Source organism: Acomys minous, assembly GCF_964271855.1.
Source record: "Acomys minous genome assembly, chromosome: 2".
NCBI classification, from domain to species: Eukaryota; Metazoa; Chordata; class Mammalia; order Rodentia; family Muridae; genus Acomys; species Acomys minous.
The window spans coordinates 34,692,325-34,715,044 of NC_140484.1; the positions used below are offsets into that span (position 1 = coordinate 34,692,325).

General features: G+C 42.5%; 1 protein-coding gene across 4 annotated transcripts in view; it reads right to left on the bottom strand.

Annotated features, from left to right (window-relative positions):
* DOCK8 (dedicator of cytokinesis 8) overlaps positions 1 to 22,720 on the bottom strand; it is a 204,464-nt gene that overhangs the window by 132,403 nt on the left and 49,341 nt on the right. For 3 of the 4 annotated variants that reach the window (XM_084771714.1, XM_084771715.1, XM_084771716.1), the window contains 2 exons: positions 18,506 to 18,681; positions 14,181 to 14,252 (listed from right to left, as the gene is read on the bottom strand). In XM_084771714.1, the coding sequence (XP_084627840.1) occupies positions 14,181 to 14,252; positions 18,506 to 18,681 (248 nt within the window). Of the gene's footprint in view, positions 1 to 14,180; positions 14,253 to 18,505; positions 18,682 to 21,416; positions 21,436 to 22,720 lie in introns of those variants that run through there. The other variant, XM_084771717.1, reaches the window with a different exon arrangement.

The following is a 22,720-nucleotide window of genomic DNA, read 5'->3' on the forward strand; positions in this document are numbered from 1 at the left end:
CCCTGGCCATTTGTGTGCTCAGCCCCATCTATAGTAATAAGGGTTAGTAAAACACAGGCTAACTAGAAACTAAAAAAGAAGATGGCCATAATGTATTATAAATAAAGAAATAAAAATAAATAGAAAAAATCAAGAAGAATGCCTATAATAATTTCTGATTTGGGGTTCCTCAATATCTGTAAACAAACAAAAATTAAAAATATATATCACATTGTTCAGAAACTTCAATGGCGAAAGTATTCCAGAGAATGTTTCAAAAGAATATAACTATTTTTAAATTAAATTAAATTATTAAAATTTAAATGTTTCAGAGAATTCGTTTTGTTCCAGTTGTTCTGAGATTACAAATGAAGAGTGAATTATATCTAAGTGATATTTATTTTATAAAATTTACTTTTTTAAACATAGTTCTTTGGGTGATGACCTGCTGTGAGATTTCTTAAGTCTGCCAACTTCTTGAAACCAAATAAGTCTAGGGAGCCACACAGAAGAGGGTGGCAGGCTTTCTTGGTATATAAAGGAAAAAACAAAAACAAAACAAAAAAACCCCTAGGTGTGTAGGAAGGTGGCTCAACAGGTAATGGTGCTTGCCACCAAGTCTTACAGCTTGAGTTTGATCCCTGGAACCCAAAATAAGGGCAGGAGAGAAGCAACTCCTGCAGGTTGTTTTCTAACCTCTGTGCACACCCTATGATCTGTACATAAACACCCATACTCACAAATAAACAATAAATGAAAAAAAAACTGTGGGTGGTCTAGCCCATCACCTTACCCACTTGGCCACATGGTGGGTGCTCTGATATCCCGGGAAGAGGAAGTAATCTAACTAACGTAGTAGCAAATATGGGCAAATGAGAAGTATCATCTTGTAATTAGACCCAAATGGACAGACATTAGGCCTGTGGCTATCAACTTTGTAAAGACCTATGTGAAACAGAGAAAAGACTAAAAGATAGCATTCATCTCTCTGAGGCAGTTCTGACTTCTCACAGTGGGGTCTGCAGTTACTCTTTTAGGAGCTGTCCCCTCCAAAGAGCGCTGCTTCTGAAGGGTCAGCATTACAAGCTCCTTTTCAAGGAACACTTGGGCCATAGGGAAAACACTCAAGAAGCAGTAGAGCTAAAGGCCTGTGGTGCAGCTTTAGCAACCGGGACTACACTACATTAGCTTCACACACACACACACACACACACACACACACACACACACACACACACACACACACACCTGCCTTCCTCATCACCTTCAGGTCATGCCTTCCTTTCATCACAGGGTGAGAAATGGACAATAGACAATTTTAAAGGTGTCTTTCCTGAATTTGTGATTTCATGATTAAAAAGTCAACATGCTCTTCTTAAGGTCCTCTGGGGGCCCAAAATGTCTTTGTCTTTGTTTGTTTGTTGCAAATAGACACCCCTGTCCTTGCTTCTGTTTTGTTGGGCTTTGTTGTGGAGTTCTTTACATGGATCCTGAAGACACTGGCAAATCAACCAGAGGCTGATGTCAATGCTTATTTCATAACGTATACACTTTAGCCTTTGGGATTTGTGCCATGGAAAGCAGTAAGACCAGTGTACTCGTGCTGGGGTCAGAACAAGATTTTGTCCCCTTCCCCATGCCCTTAGCATGCACTTCCCTATCTTAAGGTCTCAGAGAGCCACGGCACTTCTCATGGAAGCAGGGGTAACAACTGGCTGGGGAAGAAAGTAGGGGCTGGCAAGCATAATGTGATTCATTCCAGAAGTGCCAGGATGGAAGGCAGTGAGACACTGGCTCAGCGCCTCTGGCTACAGCCATCCCAGCTAGTCGCCCCACCCTGGCAACCGCCTTAAACAAAGCCAAGGTCCCACTGAGCCTGTGTGCATTCACCAGAAAGATGGGGAAGTCGGGAGCCTGGGAGAACAACTGTCTGCACAAGACGAGTACAGCCTACAGCTTCCCAGGCTTTGTCATTACCACCCTCTGACACACTCAGCAACACCCCAAGGCCAAAGACGTCTCCAAAGCCTTCTCTTTAGAGGCCAGAATGTGCAGCCGGCAGAATCTGGCTGAGCTCAGATGCTGGCTCCTTATAAACGTGTCAAGAAAGACCGGATCTAGGCAGGTGGCCTTGTGTCTCTGAGCCAGTTTCCTCGGGTATGGAAAAGGAACAACTGAAGTTCATTTTAAGAATTTATTGTGAGGGTCAGAGAATAATTGTGCCTTCTTCTCTCTCCCTTCCCTTCCCTCTCCTTTTCCCTCTCCCCTTCTCTACCCGCCCCCCCCCCCCCATTTCTCAAACACTGTCTCCTCTCCTTCCTCATTTTCCTATCCAATGAGGTGTTAAAACTGTAAGGAACATTAGAATAAGGCAGCCATCTGTGTCTTGGGGTGGAAAGTAGCCTGGGACATCCAGAATGGGAACTTGCATGCAGGAAAGTGTAAGAAATGCACTTATTATTAAAGTGCTGCCCTCACGGAGCCCAAATGGCACAAAGAAGATGTCAAAGCATGGACAGCCTGGGTCTAATCAAGAAGCACTTCTAAGAAGGAACACCTGACATGAGGTGTAGTACTTGGGCTCGGTGACGAGGCCCCATCCCTGTGAAGAGGCATCCTGGTACTGTGTCAGGGCAAGCTAACGAGGCTCATCCAGGCAGGAGTGGCACACCTAGTGCCAGAGTCAGAATAGAGGGAGGAGGTCGAGTGGGGTGGACGGGCAGTACGGGCAGTGGTTACACATAGGAGGATCAGACAACTTAATAAGAACATAAAAGACTCGGGAGCCATATCTTTCCAGGTAAAAGAGTTAAAATATCAAAAGGAGATTGCCAGAACAAACGCCATGAAGTTGGATGCACATGTCAACAAAAACTCATGGCTTTTACTCTGTCCTGTAAAAGGATGCGAGGAGCAATCCCTCAGTACAAATGAGCAAAGGTAACACATGTGGCTGAGCACCACTGTCTGCCAAAGCACAGCGGCATCTGAAAGCCATGGCCAAGTCCAGAGGCAGGAAGGGAAAAAATCTAAGAGTTTTTGAACATCTTGCGTCGGAGAGTAAGGTTGGCTCAGCAGTGACTGCCGGGGGCAGGTTAAAAAAAGGCACCTGTCCAACTGAAGACTGAACATCAAAATAAAACAACAGACATGAGTTAAACAAGTCACTCAATAAAATGGGAAATTATAGAACAATATTGATAGAAATAAACAAAGTTTGATGAGGAATGAGATATAACAACTAAACACAAAAGGAGGCACAGTCCATCAGGTAGCCGGCCCATCTTTTCAAAAGGCAGGGAAGTAACAGATGCTGAGAGGGTCTTCCAGAGGGAGGAAGACCAAGGACATACTCAAGTGCAGAGTGCAACTTGGAGCTGGATTCTTGAAATCCAGTTGATTGGCCATTTGATGAAGAATGAAATCTGAGGATTAAGTGGTAATGAAACATTAATATTAATTTTCAGAATGTGGGGTTTATATGGCAACTAGGATGGAAAAATGTACTTGTTTATAGCAATTATAAACTAATGTAGGGAGGGTGATGGGAAAATCAGGTAGGAAGCCCAGTCTCACATGGTTAGCGGTAAGGAAGAGGAGGACTTTGCTCCATACTGACAATTTTTCTGTAAATTTGAGGTTGTATCAAAATAAAAGGAAAGCAGTGCATCAGGTAGTAAAGACTACTGGGGCCCCAGTCAAGTCCCCTTTACCAACTCCCCAGCTGCTGTGGGCGTAGGAAGTGTCAACTCCTTACCTTCCTGTCCCCCATGCCAACCTATTACTTTGGCTCCATGGTGGCTGTAAAGTTTGGTTTTGGAACACAGTAGTCCCGTCCTTCAGAGTGGGACAGTGAGATAATTTTACAGTCTAGCTTTTCTCTTCGCCACACTGTTGCAGCCCAAGGCTAATACGATCTGAGACCCCATCCTTAGTAGGCTCTACTCTGGGCTTCTTCTAAAGACCCACCCTTGAAAACCACAGGCTTCTGAATCTCTGGCCCAAGTTCTGCTTCTAGGGTAGCAGCAAAGACATGGGTAACAATATGCCAGTTGTTATCATTAGCGTCCGTGACAATACTGCCCCATGCAATGTCACAATGAGTGCGCTCTAAGTCCAGATGCTGACTTCGCAGGCACACTGAATTTAAAGTCTTCTAGTGTTTCTGCAGAATCACACTGTTTTTGTAGGAGAAATATACAAGGGTAGAGCTCTGAAAAGAGCCCATTTTAGTATTCTACTTCTAACATCCTCGGATGCAAAGCCCCGAGTGAGTCTGTTGTCCTGCTTAAACCCGTGCCCCCCTGTCCCCCAAGATTTTCATGAAGTTCCCTTCCTACATATGCTGCTAAGGCTGTGCCATGAAATATGAGATGGATATTTTTTTGCTAAAGTTTAACTCAGCCTTTCATTCAACAAATGTTCATAACTTCGATTCCCTCGAGAATAAGGCCCAAGGAGAATACATACAGCTGAGAAGTTGGCTCACTGCAAAAAGTGCCACAGTTAACAGGGAAGACACAGGTAACCTAGAGCTTAATGGACATGGTGACAAAAGCTTCAGGAGAAGCAAGATGGCTTAAAAAGTCACAGAAGGTGGTGACAGTTACTGGCCACACCAGGGAAGGCTTGGTAGAAGAGGCCTTTGGCCAGGGTCTCTGCAAAGATGGCCTGGAGCAGGCAGTAATGACGCTCACGGCCAGGTTACTGCTTGTTACCGTGCTGGCTGATGGCTCGTTCTCTGTGCTTTAAGAAAGCAGAGCACCTTGACAGCCAGCACAACAAATGTGTGTCATAATAAGCAATTATTGATCAGGGAGACATTTTTATGGTGTTTTGGGAGTAACTGAATTATATGCACTGATGTGTTCAGTTTTTAATTGTTTACCAGTTCACTGGGAGTAAAGAACGGAGCAATAAAACAGATGATACCCTATTCCTTGATATCCCTGCTCTCCTTGAGCATGACCTTCCTGAAGAGTTGCCTTAATCACCCGGGATGAGAGACAAAGTCAAGGAACTTTTATGATGCTGCCCATAACACCCATGAAATGTTTCACTGTGGCTGTGGATAATACACCAAAAATAAATAGCACGTGAGCATCTGTAATCACTGGAGAGGTTGACTCACCACCTAGACATGGAAAACATTCTGAAGTTAATCACCCCAGCTTCATTTAGAGAAAATGACAGGGAAATGTGCTTAAAATCCTTACTATCTCCCAAAGGATGCTATCGAGCATATATGCACACAACATTATGAAGGTATACAGGAATTAGGTGAGAGCAATCCCAGCCCCACGTGAACCATCAAGGCTGTGCCTATTTTCAAAACACATGAAATGAAAAGGACGAAAGAAGTGTTTTCTTTAGATAAACTTGGCAGTATAGACATGGAACACAGAAGGGGATCTATTAAAAAAAATCTTCCAGTCTAAGAATCACAGGCAAATATTTCAAGTAAAAGAACATATTTTCTGGGCTGGTAAGATGGCTCAGTAGGTAAAGGTGCTGGCTGCCAAGTCTGAGTTCAGTACCCAAGCCCAACATGGTGAAAAGTGCTGCCTCCTTCAGGTTGCTCTGACTTTCATATCTATGCGCACACCACGCACGTGCACACTCACACACACACATGCACGCACGCACGCAGGCGCACACTCACACACAAAAACAGAAAAAAGTGAATGTATTTTTTCCAAAAGGAGATCATATATTTGACATAATTCAGCCTTTCCCTTTTGAGTGATTAAAAATAAGTCTAGCCCTCTCTTTTGTCCTTCACAGCAGCACTATCTATCTGATTTAAACATGTCAATGATAGAACCTGAGTGGCAAATGCCCTACAGAACGATGAGAGTGGGAGGGAATGCGAGCGGCCATTACCCCACACCTCTGCCCATTAAGTGGAATTCAAAGCCATTATCACAGAGAGCAAGGGCATAAAAGTCTATCTCTAGATATTACAGAGAAATGTAATAGCAGCCAGGAGATAATTGAGGGATAAAGGAGCTAAGTAAATCAGAGCTTGACTGCATGGTTTTAGATGACAAAGATGTGTCCACAGAAGGCAAAGTGGCTTCATTAAGATCAGACCCCTCGAGAAAGCAGGCTGCCACCCATGCCCAAAGTGCAGTAAAATATATGGTGTAGTTTCAGGGTTATTCCCTTGACAAACTAATTGAAGTGTCTATTATATTTTATGCTTTTTATAAACATCATAAACAAGTTAAGTTAATGTTTACTTGATCATTACTACAGTAATAGGATCTTAAAAAAACTCAGTGCACTTACAGTGGTTAAAATATGGGTGCACCTACATACATATATGCATTTTTAAGGTTTTTACTTTATGAGTATGGATGCTTTTGCTTGCATTAGCGTCTGTGCACCACGTGTGTGCTTGTTGCCTGCAGAGGGCAGAAGAGGGCATCAGATCCTCTGGAATGAGAGTTACTCAAGACTGTGAGCCACCATGTGGGTGCTGGGAGTGAAACCCAGGTCCTGTGTAGGAGCAGTTAAGTGTTCTTAACCACCGAGACATTTCTCCACTCCTTATATACGCAGTTTTTAATGCATATGTATAAATCACTATGTAGTCCGGGATAGCTTGGAACTCACAATCTTCCAGCCACAGTCTCCCTAGTGCTAGAATTACAGACATGTGCCCAGCTGGAAAGAACAGTTCTCATGGATCAAATTATAACTATATAAGCCCTACAGTACAAATACTAAAATTTCCCAAATCTTATCGTCATCCTATGAGTATATAAATTATAGTCTCTGATTTGGATCATCAAATTTCAAGAAATCTTTTACAATATTGAATTGTCCTGGTTTTTCTTCTCCTTCTCCTTCTTCTCCTTCTTCTTCTTCTTCTTTTCTTTATATGATAATAATAACTGATCTAATTTAAGCTGCTTGTCGGTTGGGTAAGCAAGCCAGTAAGCAGTATGAACTACAATTTGTGGAATGAAGCTGTCTGCAAACACTGGTTGACTGATTAGAACTGCAATGATGTAAAGAAATTGAAATACTGCAGGTCCATAGTCTAATTACACTTTCTCTTGGGTTAGCATTAGCTCCTACATAGCTATTCCTTGTAGACTTCTGTGTCAGATATAACATCCCGGGACTAATAAATAAACATGTTTTGCAATTTAACTAGGAAGATACTAGCTCCCACTGATCCCAAAGCTAAGAGTACCATCCGATAGCATCTGAGACCTATGAGGGGGGGGGGGATTCCCCATCTCGCCATAACCCACCACTCTGCTGCTTCCACCAATGTATTTTTTAAAATACCTTGGCTTTGCTGTTACTACAAAATTCACAAAATTGCTTCCATGTTGGAACAGTGTATTCAATGAGCTCTAAATGTATGTTCCCTGGCTGTGATCACTCACATTTGTTCCACATAAGCCATGTTTTTAAATTCCTTTGAGGTAAGAGCTGTTCCTCTCGATTGCAGCAGCGTTCTTCCACGGTCTCTGCTTCAGTCCCTGCCCTAGCTTCTCCTAGTGATGCCTGTGACAGGGACAGGTGAGCTTAATGAACCCTTTCCTCCCCCAAATTTACTTGTGGTCAATGTTTTACCACAGCAATGGAAAGTAAACTCAGCTCTGTTCTGGTGAAAGCACCATCTGATAAAATAGTATAATCAACCACAGCAAACAAACAAAGTAGATATTTTCTATTTTACATTTCTATCCATCACTTGTGATATACAGTTACTGTGGAGGTTTGAATAAGAATAATCCCTCATAGGCTCATATGTTTGAGGACTTGCCTCCCCCCCCCATTGGTGTAACAGTTTGGAAAGGGCTAGGAGGTGTGGTCTTGATGGAGACCTGGGGGTGGGAGGTGGGCTCTGAGTTTTCGAAAGATGTGGCCATTCCTAGTGTTCCCTTCTTGCCTCGTGCTTGAGGAGCAAGATGTGAGCTCTCAGCTGTTCCTGCCACCATGGCTTTGCTCCACCATCATAGACTAACCCTTTGAGACAGTGAACTCAGTTAAACGTTTTCTTTTATAAGTTGCCTAGGTCATGGTGCTTTGCTACACTAATGGAAAAGTAACTGGGACAGTTACTTTCAGGAGCACAGTTCTGAGGTTTGTTTGGTTGGTTGGTTTTTTTGAGATAGGGATTCTCTTGTGTAGCCTTGGCTGTCCTGGAACTCGCTTTGTAGACCAGGCTGCCCTTGAACTCATAGAGATCCACCTGCCTCTGCCTCCATGAGTGCAGGGATTAAAGGTGCGTTCCACCACCACCCCCAGCCACTTCTGAGTTTTGACAAATGAACATAGTTATGCCAATACTAGTTCAATTAAGACACTGGCGAGTTCTACAAACTCTCCAAATTCTACCGTGCCTTCCCCAACTCTTTTCCCCAACACCAGATTCTGGAACCCACTGGCTTCTTTTCTACTTTTACAACTTAAAAAAAGTAAAGTTTTTTTTTTAAAGAATATCATATAAATGGAATCATGCAATTTTTTACTAGATGGTTTATTTTACTTAGCTCAATGAATCTGGTAACATCCTGGTGTTGTATGAGCAGTAGTTTAAATTTTCCATCATAATTCTGAGTAGTAACCCATTGTATGCACTTACCAGAATCTGCTTTGTCATTACCCTACTGAATATACTCAGTGTTATTTGTAATGTTGGCACCTACCAATAAAATCTATAAATATTTGCATAGAGACATTATGTGAACATAGATTTTCATTTAGTCAAATCCCCAGAAATGGAACTTTGTGGTATATGCTGGAAGTATGTGCATATATAAATATAGTATATATTTGGGCTTTTAGACTAAGGGAATACAATCAGAATATATGAATCAGCAGCATTCAGGAGATAGGTAATAACAGCCTACAATTTAAAATGACATTAAAATAAGATGGGAAATTTTAAATGTATTTTTATTAATAATATCCAACATTGATAAGGAAATGGTTTAAAGGGGTAGTTCCATGCTGCGTTGGTCATGGAGTGAATTAGCACAGCTTTTTTGGAGAATGATTTGGAAGAACTAGTCAGAACATATTAGATATGTGGGGCTCATTTCTACTTTCAGGAATAGTTGCAATCATATGTAAGCAAATTTATTATTATAAAAAGGGGAGACAGCTACATATCCATTAACAGAGAAAGATACTGTTACTCATGGTACATAATTTCCCTCTGAGGATAACAAGGCAACCATTCAAAAAAAAAAAAAAAAAAAAGGCAAGTTCTCTGAAACAAGATGATCTAAAAAAAAATTACAATGTATGTTTATAAGATAAAATGACAGATTCTGGTGAGGTATGAGGACCATGGTGGAGACTATGGAGACAAACTATAACCAATCAAAATGCAGATCTGTGAATCCCAGTTCCAATAACCAATCAAAATGCAGGGCTGCGAATCCTAGTTCCAACACCCATTCAAAATGCAGAGCTGAAGCCAGGCATGGTGGTACACATCTTTAATCCCAACACTCGGGAGGCAGAGGCAGGTGGATCACTGTGAGTTCAAGGCCAGCCTGGTCTACAAAGCGAGTCCAGAACTGCCAAGGCTACACAGAGAGACTCTGCCTCGAAAAAACAAAACAAAACAAAAAGCAGAGCCGTGAATCCCAATTCCAATGGATACATCTACAAATCACTCCCACACCTAAAGCTCAGGGAAGACTTCAGAAGAGGGGGTGAAAAGAGTGGCAAAGTCAGAGGATGAGGGAATTTGCTATAAAATTGTGTGGCCCACTAATGCCAAGGTTACTCCCATAAAGTCTCACCAAGACGATTGCGTAAACATGAGCTGGAAATGGCAATAGGCATGCCAAAGAGGATGAGGGAGAGCCCACAGGCCTCGCCCACACAAAACACTACCAATTGGTTATATGTTTTCATGTATCTCTATATACACATGTACTTGTATCAATAATTAATTAAAAAAAAAGAGGCCGTAAATTTAAAAGAGAATAAGAATGGGAATATGGAAGGATTTGAAGGGAGGAAAAGAAAAGGAGGAATGTCGTAATTATATTGTCATCTCAAAAATATTTTATTACTTTTATTTGTGTGTGTGTGTGTGTACGCGCGCACACGCATACACACATGAGCATGTATGTGTGAATATATAGGAATGCCTTCAGAGGCACAGGTGGCTGTGCGAAGCCCAACACGGGTGCTGCGAACCACACTCAGGTCGCCTGGCAGCAAGTAGTGGTAATTAAGCCATTTCTCTGTGCTGTGACTAGGGAGGGGCTCATGAAGCCCACCCTTAGCTGTGGAACTACTGGCAGTTGCTGGCTGCTGGGAAAGGGGTCTTAGGGGCTGTTAGGGCTTGTACATTGCCCATGCTCTGGTGGACTGCCCCACACCCATGTGCATGCTGTCAGCTCCAACTGGATTCTGGATTCAGAAAAAGAAAAAGAAAGGGCATGAAAGTTGCAGGAAAACTGCTGGTAGGGGAGTGACCAGGGGAACAGGCAATGGATACAATCGAGTTACACTGTATATGTTTGAAATTGCCAAAGAATAAAGAGGCTTAGTATTTAATTAAAAATTAATTAATGAAATATAAAAATGTTTTTTTTTAAATGCTGTGTTGAAAAGAGTAGTTGGGGTTGGGTGATGAAGGGTGCCTGGATTTTTCCCCATGAATGAAGCATTATGGGTATTCACAGAGACTGAATGATTGCTGGGAGAAGTGTGAGTTGGGATTGTAACTTTCATACTCAACATTTCAGATTCATAGACCAGAGAATCTAATGTAGGGGTGGGAAAATGTGCCCTTCTGTAAGACGCTGGTCAAAGGTTGTCAGAAGCTGTCAAATGAGTTTTGGAGTTGGAGCTTTTCCCTGCCAACCAGCTTGTTTTAAGGGAGGGAACCGGCCCATGACACAAGTGTGCTGAGAACTCAGCCAATGCTTATCTCCAACCCCAGTATGCTTGACATAATATAAACAGATATTGTTTTCATAAGAGATAAGTGAGTGGATAATCACTGCTCCTGAAAAAGAAATGGAACCCACAAGGGAACAGAAACAACAATCAAATGGCTAAAGGTCAAGACCCATATTTTAACCCAAAGCTGTACGTTTAAACATGGCACCAAAATAAAAATTTTAAGGAAAATACCAATATGGATTTAATTACATAAATCATTCTAGATGTTAAAATACAAACAATTTTTAAAAATATACTGGGTAAGGAACTCCTGTGGTAGAAAAGTTAATATATTTAGCAATAAAAGTGCTCTAGTGCAGGGGAGATTACTCAGCAATCAGAGCACTTGCTGTGCAGGCAAGACTTCAGAGTGCAGATCCCCAGACCCCGCGGAGAAGCTGCTGAAGCTGCTGAAGACAGGGACCTGCTAAGCAACCTGCCTAGCGAAGTGGGCCACATCTGCAAACTCTGGGTGTGACTGAGTGACCCTGCTTCAATGTGTAAGGTGAACAAATAATTGAGGAAGATCCCTAACATCAACCTTGTGCTTCCACATGCATGTGCATACACACACACACACACACACACACACACACACACACACACACACACACGGGGTAGGGAGGAGAAAGAGAGAGAGAGAAAGAGGCAGATAGACAGGCAGAGAGATACAGAAATAGAGAGACAGAGACACACATATGCAAACAAACATGTATATACCCCTCCCCCAATCATGAAAAGGGAAAAAAGTTATTTAAAGTTCTATAAAACCAAGTAGCTTAATAGAGTTGTACAAATTTATTAAATAGTGTGCCAAAGAAAATAATTACTTGTGTCCAACAAATATATGGGAAAAATGTTCAATCAGATAGTCAAAGAAAATGTAAACAATGACAATTCTTTTACAAAACTGACAATGTTAGTAAATGACAATATTTTATATTTGTTATATTCAATATATAATTCACACATTGATTAAATCTTTGATCTATTATTAAGTCTTAAATTTGTGCATATATCTTAGGCATATAAACTATATTTTCCCCATAGGAAAAAAAATAAATGTGCACAGAGTTTTAGTGAGAAGGCATTGCTACATTGTAAGTATAAAAACAAAAAAATGGGGAGTTACCTAAATGTTAAAACTGGCTGAAAAAAGTGTGACATGCATGTATAATGCAATCATTAGTTTCTGTGTTGAGGAAGAATAATAAAAACTAAAGATAGGGAATCCTCCCATATTGTGAAAACTGAAAATGCAGGCTAAAAAATAGTACTAGAGTTTGATTTAGTGTTTATATAAACATATACTACAAAGAAATTTTATTCAAGGCCTATACACCACTGTCAAGTATGGTTATCTACACAGAATGAAATTAATTTATTTTTGCTTTTGTTTCTCTATAGTTTCCAAAATTTCTACCAGGAGCATTCTAAAGTTTTGTTGTTTTTTTTTTTTTAAAGTAAAATTTGTGGAAGATAGAAAAAAAATTCAAAAAGTCTGTACTACCAGGAGGAGGGAACAAGTACAGTGCTTCAAATAGAAAATAAATCTGAAAACCAAATTTAGTCCAATAGACCTTTCTGTTTATTGTTCCTTCTTGGATTTCTTTCTAGAACTTTAAATACCCAGAAAAGTGCCTCTAATTATAACATTTTGAAGTTTGAGAACAACTTGTTCTGAAATCTCTAATAAGTAGAAAGGCATAATCTTACTTGCCTGGCTGGCAAACTTTGTTTTCCATTTGTATTAGAATGGAAGACAGACTGGCATGTAGCTCTGTCATAATTACTTTTTTTTTTCTTTTTGGTTTTTCAAGACAGGGTTTCTTTGTGTATCCTTGGCTGTCCTGGACTCACTTTGTAGACCAGGCTGGCCTCAAACTCACAGCAATCTGTCTGCCTCTGCCTCCAAAGGGCTATGACTAAAGGCATGCGCCACCACACTCAGCTCATAATTACTTTCTATAAGTAATTCTTTCTCCTCTGCAACTACTGGAAACAGTATGCATTCTGACATTATTATTTTTTTTTAAAAAGCACAGATTCAATGGCACATATACAGGAACTGGATAAAAACCAATGCCAAGAGCCATTTATTATTTATCCCTGAGAACAATCATTCCTGCTAAAGTAGGGAAAAGGGAAGCTATTTTTTGCAAGCTGCTTATGTCTCAGAGGTCCTGTCATATGTACCTCTGTAGACAGCCTGCAGCCTACTTCCCAACACACATGTCAGCATACATGTGCACATGCGCACATGACAGGGATCCCTATGTGTTCAAATGCTTCTCACAAGGCTGTGCTGTGAAGGTCATCACTATGGAGATAGAAACCTTGTGGAGGGGGGTGGGAGGGGGTCACAAAATGTTTGATTAAACCGAAGATCAAAATGTTCTCTTGATGAAAGACTAGCAAGTGCTTTATTTTGGAGTCTCAAATTCCAATGACATCTTTGGATCTGAGGCCAAGTTTCAATTCACTATTTTTTTCTGTAGGAGTCCATCAAAATAATAATAATAATAATAATAATAATAATAATAATAATAATAATAATAATAATAATAATAAAAAGAAATGAAAGGACGTGTTTCTTTTTCATTATTCTTTTTGTGAGACAGGGCCTTGTCATGCTGCTCAGGCTGGCTTTGAATTTTTAGGTTGAAAGTATCTCCCTGCCTCAGCCTCCTGAGCAGTTGTAACTGCAGGTATGCTCTTCCTTGCCTGGCTAACAGACTGTGTTTTCCATGTTTAGAATGTGGGTTTCTTCCTAACTGAAGAGATACATGGACTGTAGTGCGTCTGTACAATGCAAGGCTTTTTTTCCATGCTAACTGAAAATGAGGGATGAAGGCACGAAGGGACAAGATGAAGCAAGATGAAGTCTAAGAGGATGAAGACGACTGACAGACCAATGAGGGTGGGAGCAGGAACAGGTGGAGGAGCACCAGGAGTTTCACAGCAGCAAAACCCTGCTTGATGCTGCAAGGGCAAAAGCCTGTCGTTATGCATTTGCCAAAAGCCATCAAATATATAGCTCAAAAACCAATACTAGGCCCGAGGATGTAGCCAAATGTGTGCCCAGCATGAGTGACACTCTGAGAGAATATGGTAAATCTCAAGGTTTTCTGTTCAGTTTTTCTGTAACCCTAGCTGACCGCCCCCCCCCTCCAATTAAGCCATTTAATTTGGAAAAGAAAACACAACGATGCAAAATTTACATTTATACAGACTAGCATTTATATATAAAGAGGGAATGAACTTACTTCCGGGTCACAATCAGCCACTCTCGAATATAGGTCTGAACACAGTCCCTGACGTGAGGATCCAGTTCAACTCTAATTAGGTGAAAAATGAGATTAAGAACAGGTTATTACTGGGCAAAAGTGATACAACAAATCCTTGCCATAATGAAGGGACACAACGCCACTTCAAATAGGTATCAATAACAATGTACTTGCCCATTCATTTCAAGTGTATGAAGTATTCCTAAGGCAATGGTATCTGGTTTTTGATGTAATCAATTTTTTTATTTTAAGCTCTGTGAGTTTCTTTGTTACAGAGAACTGTTAAGCTACATCTATGCCTAAAGGCATTAAGACACAAGTAGGGAGAAACAGCTACAATTAAACACCAAACATGAAAAGTAAGTTCAAATAGTTATTTTTAACAGTTCCTTTTTTTTTTTGCTCTTTTGTTAGGGCATGTGTGTTTTCCATTCTGAGGCTTTGTAGACTTAGGCTTTGAATTCCTGTCATACCTGCTGAGAAGTGTGCCATTAGAGATAGTCTCTATCTCTATGTTTTACAGTCCTGAAATCCAGAAATAATGAAGTACCAAAGCTTTTGGTCTTGTTAGAAACACATCAGTAGTAGGTGTAAATAGGTCTAAAAGCAGCAGGTTTTTTTGTTTAAATATTTTTTTGAGATTATAAATATGATTATAACACTTATTTTCATCCTTCGAACTCTACCATGCTCTTACTCAAATTCATGGCCTCCTTTTCTTTAATTGTTACACCTGTAAATACCTGTAAATGTATCTATATATGCACATACATACATATTCATAAACATATGCCTTGGTCCATATACTGTTAGTTATATATGTATATGTATGTTTTCAAGGCTGACCAATTGGTATTAGACAAGTAATTGCTCTTCCCTGGGGAAGGCTATTTACCCTGGCTCTCAGCATTCCTTAGCTGCCTGAAGTTCTTTGTCTAGGGTTGAGGCCTCTGGGCTTTCCCCCTCCCATGCCATACTGTAAGCCTTAATTTTGCATTTGTAAAATAGGGATGCTATAATTTGGATCCTGGCTATCCTCCACAGGCCCACGTGTTAAAGTCTTAGTCTCTGGCATGACACAATCTTCAGGATGTAGGGCCTTAAGGAAAGGTCTTCATCACTGGGGGCATGACCTTGAAGGGGACTGTGGGACACTGCTCTCGTCCTCTCTGGGTTGGGCACCCGGCCATGAAGTGGGCCCAAATTTCTTCTCTGCTATCATCTCTTCGCAATACTCTTTGTCACTACAGGGCCAAAGCAATATAGCCAAGCAGCCAGGGGCTGAAACCTTCAAAATCGTGAGCCAAAATAAATGTTTCTTCTGTTTAGTTGAGTTGTCACGGGTATTTGTTACAGTAAAAGGAAACTGGCTAACAGAGGGAGTCAGAACTCACCAGCAGAATTTGCTATCGGTCTAAGACAAAATTCTACAGAGGCTAGATATGAGATCTCTTATCCCCAACTGCCCAAATCCCAGCTCCATCCCGCACTGACTTCATAGCCTTAGGCCAGTCATTCAAGCCCTTTGTGTCTCAATTTCCTCACCGGCAAGTGGTGATATAATAAGTTTGCTTCCTTTAGAGAATCATAAAGATGATTTGATGCAAATGTGCAATGTGCTTGAGAGAGCGTCTGGCACACAGTAGACTCTGCACTAGTTCAGACTTAGGTGACATTTATGATACACTGGGCACTGACTCAAGCACTTAACACGTATGGATGCAACAGGGCAGGCACGGCTGTTACTCTTGTGCAGAAGAACAAGGTGGTAAAAAAATAAATCCACAGACCAAATGGCCATGCTGGGACCCGGAGGGCCCAGGCTCATGACTGCCACAGATCAGATCACTACCTAACACAGGTTCTGAGTGAGGCACAGGGTGTTGACCTAAAGTCACTAGTGTTCACTCTCATGATGACCAGAATACCTTTCCCTGCCTGCTTTGCTTATACAGAAGACTTTGGCTACAACCAAGATGGCACAGGTTGCCTTAAAGTCACAAGAGGTAAAATGTTCACTATAAGTCATAGCAACAAATCAGTATCCCACTCACAAAATGGATCTAGGAAAACCTGCCTTATTTATCAAAGGTTTTTTTGTTTGTTTGTTTTTGTTTTTTGTTTGTTTGTTTGTTTTTGTTTTTGTTTGAGATAGGGTTTCTCTGTGTAGCCTTGGTTGTTCTGGACTAACTTTGTAGACCAGCCTGGCCTCGAACTCACAGAGATCTGCCTGCCTCTGCCCCCCGAGTGCTGGGATTAAAGGCGTGCATCCTTCTACCTCTAAACGTCCTGTATTTTTACACCAATTCTTCCAAGATTCTGGCTACATTTAAAGATAACCCTAAAAATTCACCCAAATAGGGCTGGAGAGTTGGCTCAGTGGTTAAGAGCACTGTCTGCTCTTCCAAGGGTCCCCGGTTCAATTCCCAGCACCTACATGGCATCTCACAACTGTCTGTAACTCCAAGATCCGACACCCTCATATCAATGCACATAAATTAAAATTAAATAAAAAAGTTTAAAAAAAATTCACCCAAGTAAATAATGTGACTCTACTGAAGATGAAAATGTGTTGTCAACATTAAAACCACACTTGAATAAATGGCCTGACACTAGGGGAAAAGGTTTTCCAATGATGACAAAGATCTGGTTGTTTTTTTGGGGGGGAGCGGGGAATGGTATTTCCCACACAGAATGGAGCTGTATATGTGGTTAACTAGCTATGTGAAGGGAAAACTGACCCAAGAAGAGAACAAAGGGACTTCCCACATCTCAGCTGTCCAGGCATCTTACACTGTGCTCAAACACAACCTGACACACAACACCCCACTGCAGTTAGGGCGGGGGCCATGTCTCATACTTTCCTTTCTGGGACTTTCTGGGGGAAATGAGAAGACTCAAAATGTTCAAGGGAGTGTGAATCTTAATTTTGGTTTAAAAATGCACGAAAATAAAAGTTCACTCAAAATCTTCAAAGAGACAGGGGTCTTCATCCTGAAGGGCTTATGCTTCACTCAGACGTGAGCCCATGGTTGCTGGACACTGAGAACTAATGCCCAGGAAACGCTCAGCCACTAGGCTCTAAATAGTTATTTGAATATTGACTCTACAATGTTTCCACTGTGTCTCCCCCATGCAAAATTTCTGCAGAGGAAGGGAGTTTCCCTTCCTCACCTTTCTATCTCAGGACAGAACAGATGTTCAACAAACGTTCAGAGAAACTTAGTTTACTAACTTGATTTACGCCTATGTGTGGAAAAAAATAAAATGCCTTAAAAATTCTTTTATATTCATTTAGTGTGTGTGTAAGAACATGCGCGTGCACACATGTGCGCGTGTGAAAGCATGTGACATGCATATACACTTATATGTGGCAATGAGAGGACAGCGTGAATGAGTCAGTTCTGGGAATCAAGCTCACGTTGTCAGGATGGCAGCCAAATGCCTCCACCTGCTGAGACAGCTCATTGGCCCACAAAATGCTTGTGATCAGAGACATTTCAATACTTGTTATAAGGCTCTTGACAGCCTGCAAATAGACATCATGAGGCTTCTTGAGGTCACGTGACTAGCCTATAGTCCTCAGCGCCACGAAACAAACAAACAAAAACTGTCTACGTCTAGGTAGCCATACCATATGTACTGTATAATTTAGTGGATTGGGTAATTTTGCTCCTTTAAAAACACCAGCGTGGCTATCTGGGTGCTGGCGACTGTGTATGTGTGCGTGTGGAGGCAGTAAGTAGGCGTTGGGTGTCTTCCTCAGTTACTCTTTAGTTTTTGAGGGACGGTCTCTCAGTGAACCTGGGGCTCACTAACTGCCTAGACTGGCTAGCCAGCAAGCCCCAGGGATACCTTCTGCCTGTCTAGCTACAAGTGCGTGCACATCTCGCCATGCCTGGCTTTTTCTGTGGATGCTGAGGTGCTGAGCTCAGGTCCTCGTGCTTGTACCACGTGAACCATCTCCTCAGGCCCTAAAATATTTTTTAGTTGGAAAAAAAAAACATCACTAACTTCTTATAATGCTAGAGATCAAAGACCTTGACCTTGCACACGCTAGACAAGCTTTTTACTACTGTGCTGTAGCCCATCCCCCACCCCAGCCCGGAGTTCACGTCACAGCTGGGTGTGATGCTGCACACCTGTGACCCTGGCACTTGGCAGGCACTGGCAGGAGGGTTTTTGACTTGGAGTTCAGCTTAGGCTACACAGCGAGACTCTGTTTCAAGATCTAAGAAGGAAAAGAATAAAAGAGGTTCCGAATCAGCACCCTTCCCCTCTCATAGTTCAAGAAAATAATTTACCCTTCCTCTGGCAGAGAGGGCTGCAAAGTCCTACACTCCTTGGGTGTGAACGCCACGTGCAAGTCGTCATCGGTGAGGTCCCCCAGCTCCCGGGCCAGCTCCGCGTCCAAGCTGTTCAAATGTGTCATCACAAGTCCTTCAAAGTCCACCGGCTCCACTGGCTCATAAAGCTGAGGCTGGAAGGGAAGGGAGGGAAGAGCGCTGTTCCCACCGGCTTCCTCGTGGAGTACACAGCTGCACAGGCACACAGGGCGGTGGGTGTGGAAGCTGCCCTGCCCTCCCCTTCAACTCAGCGTTTCACTTCTAGCCTAAATGAAGCGACTGGAGAAGCTGTCAAATAGCAGTGGTGACAGGAGAGGTAAAGAAAGGCAGGAGCCCGAGGAGAGAGTCAAGTCACAACACGGCTGAGCAGTTAAAATCACACCCCAAGGCAGAATTTTTCCCTGCTTAATTGCAGCTTGATGAGGAATCCTGAGGAGATCCAAAATGAGATCACGGGCTTTGAGGAATTTTTATAATTTCTCCTGCAAGAGCTCTCTGAGGCCGTGTTTTGTTTACCCAAACACGGTTGAAAAAGAGACAGGAGGCAATTTCCCCGAAACTCAGGCAAACACAGCACTCCTCTGGCAGCGTGCTCAGACACAGTGTTTCCCTTGGCTTGGAGACATCTGTATACCGCTGCTCAGAGCCAGCACTTTAAGACACAGTCTCAAGCTGACATGGAGCCAGGCTTGTGGCTAAACCCTCTAGGGCTGAGACTTCCAAGCACTACTGGTCGGGAAGAAACCCAGGGTACTGACGCTGGGTGAGCAAACCCTTAGAATCTGCTGGAGAAAGCTGTCCTTTCTTCATCCCATCCTCCCACAGTGGGGGAGCAGGAACACAAGACAGGATAGAAACCCAGGGAAACAATGTCACTCTTCAGTTGACAGTGTTAAAAACTGGCAACACTTTGCCGGTCCCTTATTTAAAAAAAAAAAAAAAATTTAGCCTGTGGCATGCAAAGATCCAGGAAGCACTGCCTTAAGGCAGCAAAAGTCACTTAGATCAAGGAGATTGGCACAACATTAACAGCAGCAGTAATGGGAGAGGATGCAGGTTTCTGACGTGTTCAAGGCATAGGCAGACTGCGCAGAGTGGCGCCCAGTCCAAGTGAGAGCTGTTTTCCTTAATCCCAAAAGCATCACAAAGCAAGAAAGCCCCAGATTCCGGACCTGTCCTACGAGAGGGCAGGCCTGAAGGAAGGGCTGACAAAACTGGTTTTTTTATCCCCTGGAGTCCACATACCAGGAGACTTCAAGCTGGGGTGGAGAAACAGTGCTGTTGAAGAGGCAAAGGGCAAGAGGATTCCAGAATGTAACCACGGCTTCCACTGTCTCTTTCCCAACTCACACCAGAGAGATGTGAAGGCTAGTCTTACTTGTCACCTTGACTACATCTGGAATCAACTAAAACAAGCAAGCAGCTGGGCACACCTGTGAGGGGGTTTTCCTTGACTGGATCATTTGAGATAGGATGATATACCTTAAATCCAGATCATCTGAGGCCACATGACTCACCCTAAATCTGGGCCACACCTTCCAGTGGCAGCCCACATAAAAGGGCATGGAAGAAGGAAGCTTTTCCTTTTTGCCTGCTCGCCCTCACTCACTCTCTGGCAAGTTCATCTACCCATTGCTGTGGCATTCTTTCGCTGAAATTAGAACCCACTTCTTTGGGATCCCAAAGTATATTGAAGACCAGTTGAGAATCCAGCCTTATAGACTGAACACCTGCTGGACTCTTGGCCTTTCTGTCAATAGACAGCCATTGTTGGGCTAGCCAGACCATAGGCTGTAAAAGACTTTAATAATCCTCTTTAAATATATAGATATCCATTCTACCAACCCTGCTCCTCTAAGGAACCCTGACAAAATGCACGGCCTGGCTTCCTGCCCAGAGCTTTAAGATGGCTCATTTACATAGCACTCGCTGTTAGCAGTATGAAATGGAGGCAGAGTAGAGGGTTCCAGGGTGGTTCTCAGGAAAGTCTCGCCTGGTTCTGATTGTAACCACAAGACAACTGAGGAAGGGATGGACCATAGTCCTCAGGAAGGCCTGTCCCAATCAATCTCTCTAGAACCCAGCGGAATATGCAAGTTAATTATCCTCATTTTCAGATGGTTTATAATTTGTCATTTATCCCATGGCCAGAAAGCAGCACCTTTGGAATTCAAATATAGTCAGGCTGTGTTCTTCATCACTATAATTTTGATTGTTTTCTCTTATAGGTCTTCCAGAGAATCAGTATTTCCTAAAATAACTAAAATACAAGTACACAGGAAGACCCAATACACACATCCTTAATGGATTAAAAAAAGACAGTCAGCACTCTACACTTAGCAAACAAAGCTAAAGGCGGAAAGTTTCCTCTGCCTTCAGTGATTCAAAGAACTTCGTGACCTAAAAGAAGCTTGCCTCCCTGCCTCCAGCAACGGAAATCTTCCACTGAGGCTGCTGTAGATGCTGAGATAGCATCATGAGACCAGGCTGGGTTTTGTTTTTGTTTTTGTTTTTTTGTTTTAATAAATCAGGTATGTGTGTGCATATGCACAAGTGGGTGTACGCATACCTGAAGGCCAGAGGTCACCCTGAGGTTTGGCTACTTGTTTGGGGGCTGGGGCTCTCACTGGGACGTGGAGCTATTAGTTAGGCTGGCTAGCCAGTGAGCCCAGGACTGTGTCTTATCTTCCCAGTGTTCGGATTATAAGTAGGTGGCACCACATCTGGCTTTTTATGTGGGTTCTGGGGATTGAACTCAGGTCCTCACGCTTGAGTGGTAAGCACTTTACACACTGGACCATCTCCCCGGCCTGCCTCCATCCCTGTTTACAGTGACCATAAGAAGTGCCTTCCATGCCTTCCATCTTACCCGCCACTGTAAATGCACATGGGAACTACAGGGAGTGCTGCATTTTCCATCATGTCCTTTCAGCTCAACAACAACACAGAACAGCCAACTCTGCGGAGAAATGAGGTGAGAAAGAACAACAGCGGCAGAGGCACAAAGGAGGCTCAGAGTTAGGAAGTCAGCACCCAAGCCATCCTAGCCAAGAGAAGAGGTGCTGTATCTCACAGATGCCAATGCACACAGGAAGGAATGCTTCTCGGGCGCGAGACTTCTCTAAGACATGAATGTTATAGACACACACACACACACACACACACACACACACACACACACACACATCCTATAGCCATGGTGCTGAGGTGCAGGCCCAGGGTGTGGCTTTTTACAACCTTTACTTCACCCAGAGCCCTCAGGTTCTGGCTGTTCCTTCCATTTCACTTCAGAGTTTTCTATGCTGCTTTTAAAAATTAGTATATTTTCCTCTATAAAAACGCACTTAAAGTTATTAACCACCACACAGGTCTTAATCCTTCTTGCTGCTTTAGAGCACAGATGCCAGCCCTTTCTTCTCTGGACTTAGTATACCTTCCACTTTTAATAACCAGGGAAAAGGCTTTTCATTTTGCAGGGTTTTGTTTTCTTACACCAAGCATTAGGTGTAGAGTTATTTACTTATATAGACGGCTGACCCCAGATCTCTGGCTACCCTGCACCCGTGAGTAGCAGTGGAGAATGCCAAAGCTGGTGGGTATCTCAGGCCAGGACATGGGATGGCCAGAGGCACATCTCTCTGGATCTGTTCTCAAAAGCCTCTGACAGGTGCGCCAGGCAGACCCAATCCACCATTGTATCTGGAAAACTCATTGTAAATGATAGAACTTCTTCATATTAAAATACATTTATTGAGCTGGCAAGATGGCTCAGTGGGTAAGGGTGCTTGCCCTCAAGCATGATGACCTAAGTTCAATCTCTAGGATCCATACAGTAGGAGAAAGGACAAGCGTCTGCAAGTTGAACTCTGACCTCCACTGGCATGCAGTAGCACAAGTGTGCACATGCACACACAAAATTAATGTAATTTTTTAAAAAGTAGTTTACCTGTTTTGAAAACATTTTGTATACACAGTCACCATAGCAGGCATTTATAGTTAGCATTAAGAACAAAAACTGAATAAAAGAAAAGAAGACAGTATCAAGTGCATTGCCTCCCGCTTGTTTATTAGATATATGGCAGAGGGCTATGTTTTGTGAGGATTATCTACAGGGGTAGCATGTGGTCCTTGCTTACCACACATCTACAACTCAGAGCACAAAGGGCAACAAAA